This window comes from Benincasa hispida, chromosome 10 (genome assembly GCF_027475165.1).
Source record: "Benincasa hispida cultivar pf3 chromosome 10, pf3_genome.v1.1, whole genome shotgun sequence".
NCBI lineage: Eukaryota > Viridiplantae > Streptophyta > Magnoliopsida > Cucurbitales > Cucurbitaceae > Benincasa > Benincasa hispida.
In genome coordinates this window covers 37,325,858-37,335,958 of record NC_143487.1, presented here as the reverse complement: position 1 = coordinate 37,335,958, position 10,101 = coordinate 37,325,858, and the positions used below count along the sequence as shown (strand labels likewise).

Here is a 10,101-nt window from a genome sequence, read left to right as displayed (position 1 = left end):
TATGTGATTTAATTATTTCAAGTACACAAATATAGCCTAAATGGGAGATTGTTAGACGTATTTAAATAATAATACATATAATTAAAGTATGGGTTATGTATGTGGATTAATAATTTATCACATTGGATTATTTTATTAGATTGGGCTCTATTATGTGATCTAATTAATTAAGGACCTAAATTCCTAATTGAGTATGAACTTAATGGATAGAAGCTCATTCTTAGTTGACTAGGGTTTAATGGGAACAACTAGTCTATAAAGAGACTTTAGGGCTATGGTCCCCAATATACCAAAACAATAAGCACCCAGTCTATCTTGAATTCTATCTAGAGAGATTCCACTAAAGACATTCGAAATTTTGGTTGATGAACACAATAGTCACTTTATATCCATCATCAAAATTCCAATGGAATCTGATATGTTATTCTTGACAAATTGACATGAATGATTCTAGGATTAATCTATAACGACCCGAGTTCAGGAGGGGTACATGAATGAACCGATATCACATTCGATTGAAACAGATCTTGAGAACATGAAAGTATGGTTAAGAAAGATTTAAAAGAATTGAAAGTTACTACCTATACCAACAAGATGCATATTTTTTTTATAGTTCAATCATAAAAACTCTAAAATTAAGTGTGCTTAGCTTGGACCAATCATATGTTAGGTCATTAGATTACATAATCTATTCAATATAGATTTAAAATATTTTTGCAAACATGTATGCATTGCTGAAACTCTCACTAAAATTTTTATAGTGTATTAATTTTTCGAACTTACAGTAAAGTTTGTGGACATTTTCTATAATTGAAAATTTAAGCTTTTATATTAAAAGGGATTATTTATTTACAGCAAAGTATTGGAAAAAATTGTTCACCCACGTGCCATACACAACGTACGCTGTCGTTTAGTTTTTTTGTATGGCTGTAAAATTTCTGGAACGTTGAAATGTGAGCTCCCACAGATAATTATTGTTATTTGTTTATTACATTTCTTAAATGTACAGCTTGACTGAAACATCCCCATTTCACTTCATTTAATTTCATACATTATTAAATTATTGATTCCTTCTTACATCTTTTACAGTAAAAAGTAGTTGAGTGTTCTTGAAATTCCCATTCTTATCTCCTAATTGTCAAACCCTTTGCCTTTCCCCATCTTATTTCAATAATTCACTCTCTCAAGTTTGTCAATTGATTTCATTTCCATCCTTTCCTTTTCAATCAAGTTCATCACCAATTAATCAAAAAAAAAAATAATTATTATTATTATTATAACTTATCATGTATTAAATAAATACCATATATATCGTATTAAAGTTGATTAGGACTTTTTAGAAAATTATTAAAACCAAATTCATTTGTCACGTGAATAGAGAAGAGAGGTGAAATACGGGTGAAGTTTAGAAATTGTAAAAGTATATTGTAGACTTTTAATCACATAATAGAGGCAATACTAAAATTTAGAAAAGTATTGGACCAACTTATGATAAATGTATTATAGCATAAGGAACAAAAATGTAATTTACTAAAAAAATTAGTGGATGATAAGTTGAGAACATAACAAATGCTAATCTATTCAATTCATCAATCACTCACACACAATTACAAACATGGGACTGTGGGTCAATAACACAAACACCTCCTCTAACTTTTTTCGCTAGAGACCATAATAGTGTGATGACATGGATATGGTTGGAAATTTCTCCAAAACTTGCAAGGCTTCTTTCATGGATGGTCTCTTTTGTGGGGTAGGAGATGCACAACTATATCCTAATTTAAAGCAGGATAACAATGCTTCTTCTCTGCCCTCCACGTCAGCTCGAATCGCCATATCAGCCATTCTTAATGTTCGACTTTTGTCTTCGGTTGCAAGCCCAAGCCCTTGGCCCAACTCATCCAACACTACAATCTTTCCCGTTAGTAGCTCAAGCAATATTACACCAAAAGAATACACATCCCATTTTGAATTGGGCTTCAAGTTTCGAAGTGACTCTGGTGCTAAATACGGGGACACCCCACTAATCGAGCTCGGACTAGGTCCAGGGCTTGGTCCAGTGACAAAATCTTGGAAGCTATCCCGAGACGCTGTAGACCTTTTACTCCCGAAATTTCGAGTCGAACCACCGGGTTTGTAACTCGAGTCGCCTAAGAAGAGCTTGTCGAGGCCGAAATCACCTATCTTGGGCTCCAAATCGAAGCCCAAAAGAATGTTGGTGGGCCTTAAGTTGCCATGGACATGCTTCTTGTCGTGGAGATAAGAAAGGCCACGGGCCACTCCTTTTGCAATTCTCAATCGGGCCTCCCATGGAAGATGACAAGGCGAAGAGCCCACTTTCCCTGAATAAGTAAAAAGGCATAACTTAGTAGCTATACCGACAAAGCTCGTGAATTTTCCATGAAAATTAAAATCTTTGCCGCTAATAAATAATGAAGAGTTTGTTCTTTGGATGAGTCATTTTCCCGGGAAAAATAAAAATACATGTAATTTAATGTTGTTCTAACAAATGGCTATTACGACAGTCTAGAAAAATGGTTGACTTCCCAAACTGTCATTAAAAACAAACACTTTCAGTTACACCTACTCCACCGTCAACCATTTACTTCCTCAATCCAACGCCGTAAACACCAAGCTTCTTAACCAAAACAAGATCAGAATTCATGGGAAATAGCGACAAATTTAGAGTTCTTATGATATTCCTAACAATTTTGAACCCAAAAACTCAAAAGAACAATACACAAATGCAAAAAAAAATTGGATTTAAAGACAAGAAAAATAGAAAGAAACTTACTGTAACGAGCATTGGCAAGGCTACCATTAGGAACAAAATCATAAATAATGAGCTTTTCATCAACACCCCAATAAAATCCACGAACACGAACCAAATTTGGGTGAACCAATTTAGCCACAGCACGAATCTGATTCTCGAAATCTTTATATTTTTCAACTCCGCCGTCTCCGATTCTCCTCACTGCAAACGCCGTGCCGTCTTCCAGCACCGCCTTGTACGTTATGCTTGATCCGGTGGCGCCCAGAATGTACGCCGATGCCTTCAGCAATGTATCGAGTTCCAGCTCCTTCTCTCCGCCGTCTACTGTTACTAATGTTCCTCTTTTGTTTGCTTCTCCTCCTTCCTCCGCCGTCTCACGGTGGCCGGAGAAGGATAACACACTCGCTTGATCGGAATTTGCCTCTTCTGGATCCCCTGTTTTTCTCAAACAGGACCATCGGGAAAATCCTCTGGATTCCGATGAGGATGTGGACCAACTATCTTTGGCCAAATTGGCTTCGTTTTTCAAATGGGTTTCGACGGCTTTGTTTTTTTTCTTCAAATGGAAGACGTAGAAGAAGAGGAGGCAAAGAATTGCCAATCCGACGACGTCTCCTAGTACAATGGCCACGATTGTGGATGGTTTAAACCCTGTTTCGCTCTGTTTTTCCGACGATGTCGTTTCTGGCGTACTTGGGTCTAACGGAATGGCGGCAATCGCCGGTGGGAGAGACGACGGCGATGAAGTAATTGGACATGGGGTCTTCGTTAACTCACCGCAGAGTTGGCGGTTTCCGGTGAAGGAGTTTGCTTCTTGGTTCATGAACACGTCTGAAACAGGGACTTCGCCGGTGAGGTTGTTGAAGGAGAGATCAATTATGGCATTAGCCGGAATTTTGTGGGCGAAATCCGGCGGAATTTCGCCGGAAAGTCTGTTGTATGAAATGTTGAAGTAATGTAAACTGTCACCACCAAAATCAGAGGGCAAAGACCCATTAATCAAATTGGAAGACAGATCCAAAACCTCCACCGTCTTAAACCCACCAGGAATTTCACCGGAAATGTAATTGTTCTTCAGAGACACAACCGTAAGATTACCCAAATTCACGAGATCACTCGGAAACTTCCCGAACAGAGCATTACCGGAGAGGTTAAGAACTTGGAGATTCCCAAGGCTACCCTCCGGCTCGGGAACCTCGCCGGAAATCAAATTATCCGACAAATCAAGAAACCGAAGCATAGTGGCGTTGAACAGAGACCGGGGGAGAGACCCATTAAAGGAATTATTAGAAAGATCAACCGATTGAAGATTCTGAATCAGACCCAGATCAGAAGAAACAGAGCCCATAAGCTGAGAATTGGGAAGAGACAAACCTGTAACTCTAGAACCACCGGCGGAACATAGAACTCCTCGCCATGAACAGGGAGTTTCATCGGAGTAATTCCAGTTCTGAAGAACAAACAGAGGATCGTCCAAAACGGCATACTTAAAGGAAAGCAAGAGAACCCCATCAAAATTAAGTCCATTACAAGAAAAATTAAGAAGAAGAAGAAGAAGAAAAGCAAGAATTGAGCTCATGATTTGGTAGTATAAAAGAAATCCCACATCGCTGAAACTCAAACATAGAGAGAGAGAGAGAGAGAGAGAGAGAGAGAGAGAGAAGGAAAGAGAAATGGGATTATTAAGAAGCCATGTGAAAGAGAGAATATTAAAAGAAATTGAGAAAGAAAAAGGAAAGGGAAAGAGATTCACAGCTAAACCAATATGCTCATACTTACCGGATCTCTGCAACCTATAAATTCTTGTTCCATAATGATTCATAATGCACGTTATATGCTCCCAATTAATAATTTTTATCAAAATTATACCTAATTAATTAAATAATTTCTATTTTATTGTACTTGTTTTTCATCCTCTTCACTCAGATTTAAGAAACATATTTATGGAGAATAGGCATCTTTTTACTAAGTGACATATGATAAAGTCCAAAGTTGCAGGGAAGCTGTTTCTCTCTCTCTCTCTCCCTCTGTCTCTCTAAGCTTTTGACTTATAGAAGAAATTAAATTCTCTATGTCTTCAAAATCAATAATTAATTTGTGTTTAGATTTCAAAAATATTTTGGATTTTATTTTTCTCATAAATATGTATATAAAAAAAAAATTGTGCAGCCTTTGTTGCATCAAATTAATAATAGTTGTTATGTAATAATTTATTTTTTTCTTAATATAAATAGTTAAAAAATTATTTTTTCATGTATAAGGAAAAGAGGAGTATGAACTTCATACATCCATATTATTAAATTTCCATCAACATATCCATATTTTTATATTTTCATCAATTCAACATTGGCATGAGAGCTGAATCAATATTCACATTGTATCCTACAAAAATCTACGAAATACGAAAAACAATTAACAAAATGTTATTAATGTAAATATAATATCAATAATAGATATCTTAACTTATTTAAAAATTATAAAATATTTATTTATTAATCTAAATTTAATTTTTAAATTTTTATTTTTATAAATTTTCCAGAAATATTCATTAATATCAATATTTTATCAATTCTTTCATTGAAATTTTGATAAAAATTAAAATATCAATATTTTTGTTGATATCAACATTTTAAGACCGGAGAGTATCTAAATATTGTTCTATAAATTTTAAATTGTTTAGTTTTAAATGTTATTATTATTTTATGGAAATGACAAGACATCATGAAACTGCTCTCTATTCCTCCTTTGGTTGTAGCTGGTTATTTGTACTTTTTTCTTTTACTTCAGAAAAGAGAAAAAATGGTTTTTTTTAATTTATTTTAAGAAAAAATATATATAATATTAATTTTTTTTGTAAGGTAGATGTGGGGAAATATATTGTTTAGTTCCATCACATTGTAAGGAAGAAGACATCAATAAGTGTTGAAGAAATAACTCCCAATGTGTGGTGATGTCAATTGCAATAGGCAATTTCATAAGATACGATGTCGAATTTCGAATAATAGTTAATATATACCTAAGACAATCATTTAAATTATTTTTTTACAGAAGTTTGAGTAAAATATCATGGTGATCTACATCAGAGTTATTGCATCTAAATTAATATAGTTAAAAATAGAAGTGTTCAAGAAATCCAATCATCCGAACAATCTCGATTACACAACCCAAACTATAATGATTAGGTTGGGTTAATTTTATTCTTGGATTGGGTTGAGTTGAACTTCTTCTATTTTTGTTGGGTTCGGTTAGGTATTGTTTTAAATTTGTTATGATGTTTATATTTATTTAAAGTTTGTAATAAATATCATAAATATTTGGTTTTTAATATTTGAATTTTATGATATTTTAGTTATTAGCTATCTGTTGTACGTAAATTTACGTATTTAAAATTAACAAAGTAAACAAACAAATCATAATCCAACAATCTAATTCAAATTTTAAGAGTTGGTTTTGGTTGAGTTTGAAACTTTATATTGAGTCTTTTGAGTTGTCAATCTAATTAACTCGAATTAAATGGTAATGAATATATGTTCTTTCATTTTTAATTTGGTGAAAACTTTTTTATATCGAAGAGACTTATTTTTATTACTTATTTAGGTCTAATTGATCTTAGTTGCCTATAAAAATTGAATTTGATATTAAAATCCAATTGAGAAGCAAAATCCATGATATTTCATGAAAAAATGTTTCCTCTCAACGAACGTATGATATTATAATGATATTTCATTTGTATGATCTTTAAACTAATAACAAAATGGGGGAAAAAAAAGAATTAGAGACATTACATGTGATAAAAGAAACCATTCATATGATATATATAGTTGAGCATTTGGAGATGCTCGAGGATTCAATGTTATGATATTTGTTTTGTAGTAATTGCTAATTAATTCAATGAAGATAATTGAAACAAGTTTGTTATTTATTTTGTTGTATTTGTCTATGATGTAATCTAACAAACCCATCCATTATTTCAATAATATTTTTTTCATACGTTTGTTATTAATTAATTCAATAAATCAATAGTACTTTATTATATTTTTCATGTGAATTATTTTAATGCTCCAAATAATTAAGGCCTAGTTTGATGACCATTTTATTTTTTGGTTTTTGAAAATTATACTTATTTTCTCTCCAACATCGTTGTTAAATACAATGGTTGAATTCTTTGTCAAATTCCAAAAAGAAAAATTAAAACTATTTTTCGAGTTCGGTTTAGTAACCATTTTGTTTTTTAAAATTCAATTTATAAATATTACTTCCACCTCCAAATCTCTTCCTTTTTTATTTTGTTTTTTTTTTTTAAAAAAAAAAAAGCCCAAATTTTGAGAACTAAAAAAAAGTAGCTTTCAAAAAGTTGTTTTTTGGAATTTAGAATTTAGTTAAAAATTCAACCATTTTAGTTAGGAAAGATGCAAATCATTGTAAGAAATATAGATGAAATAGGCTAATTTTTAAACCAAAAAATCAAATAGTTACCAAACGAAATTAAGCTTTCAAATTTTAGTTTGATTTTTTAAATTATTGATAAAACGTAGATAAAAAAGAGAGAAATTCAAAAACAAAAACTCAAAAAAAAAAATCGTTTAAATGGTATAAGTTTCATTTAATACAAATTAACAATAATTGAGATTTCAAACTAGGGACAAACATATTGAAATGATGGACCCAATAATGATTAAAAAAAAAAAAAAATCCAAAAACTTTCATAGAAAAGGGTTAAAGATGTAATTAAGTTTAAATATGATAGTACTTGACTTTATATAATAAAGTACTCCATTACTTAAAAGAGGGTTACTATTATGACTTTTAGGTCAATTTCTTAGAGTTGAATAATTGTTAGGCTACATCTAAAGTTTTCATAAGGAAAAATAAAATTAATTAGCATTTAGTATGAAAGCATTGGATCCATAAAATTAGGTTTTACATTTCCTTTTATAAACAATCTAAATATACATGCTTTCTCTTTCCACCCAATTCTCTTCTCATACAATCTTTTTCATTCTCCAACTTCTTTTATTTAAATGTCAAAATTATATACAACTCTCATTTCCCTTTTTCTAATAAAGTAGGCTAAATATGTTTTGTGGTCCCTTTTATTTTATGTAATTTTCACAGTTTAGTCTATTATCATTCAATGTTTAACTCTCCACTTATTTATCAAAAATCATCATCTCTTTTTTTTTTTAATATTCTTTACAATATATAGGGTGAGAGAATCAGATTTCATGACAACTAAGTTTATGTTCTTGTTTGATAATAAGATTGATATAATTGAGAAACTTTAATGCATTAAAGAGCAAATTAAAATAGTTACATAAAATGCTGTGTCCTTTATTCATTCCTAATCATGTTATATTTCAAACAATTTTCTACCATTTGTATTACAAAGCCCTTATTCAAATCCCTCTGGAAAAAATATCTATACACATTTAAAATTTTCATTTTATTAAGTATTCTATACTCCAAATTCAGATAAATGTAAAACCTTAAACTTAAAAGGCATATTACAATTTGTACTCTTTTCATTAAAAATTTGTGAATTTTCGCACAGGTTTTTTTTTTCTTTTTCAATATATATATATATATTGCATAGTTATAGATAGTTAATTTGGGCATGAATCACACTTGTATTTATAAACTTGATCTTATTGAAATCAATGTATTTACAAAAGATTTTACATTACTTTTTTAAAATTAATAGATAAATTAGCAAAATTTGACTAGACAAATAGAAATTACAACATTTAACTAAATTTGAGGTTCAATTTGATAAAATTTAACGTTTGTACTACAAATTGATACAACGTGATAAATTTAGAGGTAAAATTGATTTAAAAAAAAAAAAAAGAGAAAAAAGAGAAAAAAGAGAAAAAAGAGAAAAAGAAAAAGAAAAAGAAAAAGAAAATATGTTTAGTCTCTCATTAGGGCTAATCAAGGAAAGTTAAGATCTTCAGACAAAAATTCTTACAATTTTTCTAATTTTATTTTTAAAAAAGAAAGAAAACACAACCGTTGATTGAATATTTTAAAGAAAATTTCAAGGGTTCCTTCAGAATCTAAAGAACAGTCGAAGTATAAAAAAAACATAAAATAGAAGTGAGATCTAACTATTTTAATATTTGCTGATATGCATGTTCACATAACTTTTTTAAAGAAAATTTGTTGTTAATGTTAACTGAAATTTTTAAGTGAATCTAACATATTTCAAATCCAACCTTGTAACAAAACAATCGATAAGTAGATAGATTTAATATCAGATAATAAGAGTATAGATAAAAAGACATAGATATTGATAATCCAGTTTGGTGCAATATCATCTACTCTTAGGGCAGTATGTCCGGTGAAAAAAAAAAAAAACTTCACTATCTAAAGAGTTAAGCAATGACAACGAACTACTTATCTGTTCTATTTTCTATATAGTGACTCATGTACAACCCCCTTTTGAGTTTTAACTTAGGCTCCACTAAAGTTTGAGATCTCGTCACTTTCCCAAACGTGCTTCTTCCAAGTTTTGTTTGAGATTTCCTCAAACTGATTTATAACTTAGGTTCTCCTTAAGCATGAGCTCCCTTCACATTTATAAAATAACTTCTCTTAAGATCCCGTCTATACAATCGAACTTAAATTCCTCCTAAATATAAGATTATACTCTTTTTCATTCATAAAGATGGACAAAAGATGAACAAGCTTTCAATCTAGTCTAAATGATTATTGTCAAACACCCTCAACAGCGAGGTTCACAAAGTTTTCTAACAACACATGACAAAACTCGACATAAACAAAGTTGATAAAACAGAACACCACAATATGATTTAAAAGGGTTAAAACCACGATATATATGACACGATTTGAGATGATCTTCAAGGACAAGAATAATCTTCTCTGCGCAATAAAAGAAAGGAAAAAGCAGTTCTTGTGAAAACTGCACAACATGCTTTAACAAATAAGGAAAATATATCCGGGTAGATTCGGCACAATGCGAGACAAAATGTTTGAAATCTAACCAGATAAATTACACAACATTTTGTCTATAATAAAATTAGTCCATCCTTCTATATTAACATGAACATTAAAGACTCAAAGTGAATATTTAGTTTTAAAAAAATAAAAGTTAAAAGTGTAAATCTTAAAACTTGGTGACCAAATTGAAATAATATTCAAACTTGAATGACAAAATAGTAACATTTTGAAATTTATGAACTAAATTGAAATCAAACTCAAAACTTTAGGACTAAAAGTGTAGCATTTTGAAACCTAGAAACCAAATAAAAATTCTTAAACTCAAAATCTATAGACCAAAAAGTTTGTTTGTTTTGTTTTTTTGTTTT

At 30.7% G+C, this 10,101-nt stretch overlaps 1 protein-coding gene across 2 annotated transcripts; it reads right to left on the bottom strand.

Annotated features, from left to right (window-relative positions):
• Positions 1–1,554: 1,554 nt before the first annotated feature.
• On the bottom strand, positions 1,555–4,801 carry RLK (receptor-like kinase). Of its 2 annotated transcripts, XM_090306195.1 has the most exons (3): positions 4,553–4,801; positions 2,795–4,259; positions 1,555–2,342 (listed from the first exon to the last, which is right to left on the bottom strand). In XM_090306195.1, the coding sequence occupies exons 1-3, from the start codon at positions 4,583–4,585 to the stop codon at positions 1,663–1,665; spliced, it is 2,178 nt and encodes a 725-aa protein (XP_090162321.1). In that variant the 5' UTR covers positions 4,586–4,801; the 3' UTR covers positions 1,555–1,662. The 2 variants fall into 2 exon arrangements, with proteins under 2 accessions (XP_090162321.1, XP_038901842.2); XM_039045914.2 differs by lacking the exon at positions 4,553–4,801 and having other exon boundaries at positions 2,795–4,546.
• Positions 4,802–10,101: the final 5,300 nt, after the last annotated feature.

Bases quoted from the DNA above. Each gene is read 5' to 3' on its own strand.
- RLK (XM_039045914.2), bottom strand. From the start codon at position 4,352: ATGAGCTCAATTCTTGCTTTTCTTCTTCTTCTTCTTCTTAATTTTTCT. The intron at 2,343-2,794 runs GTAAGTTTCTTT...TTACTTATTCAG, and splicing joins CCTTGCCAATGCTCGTTACA to GGAAAGTGGGCTCTTCGCCT.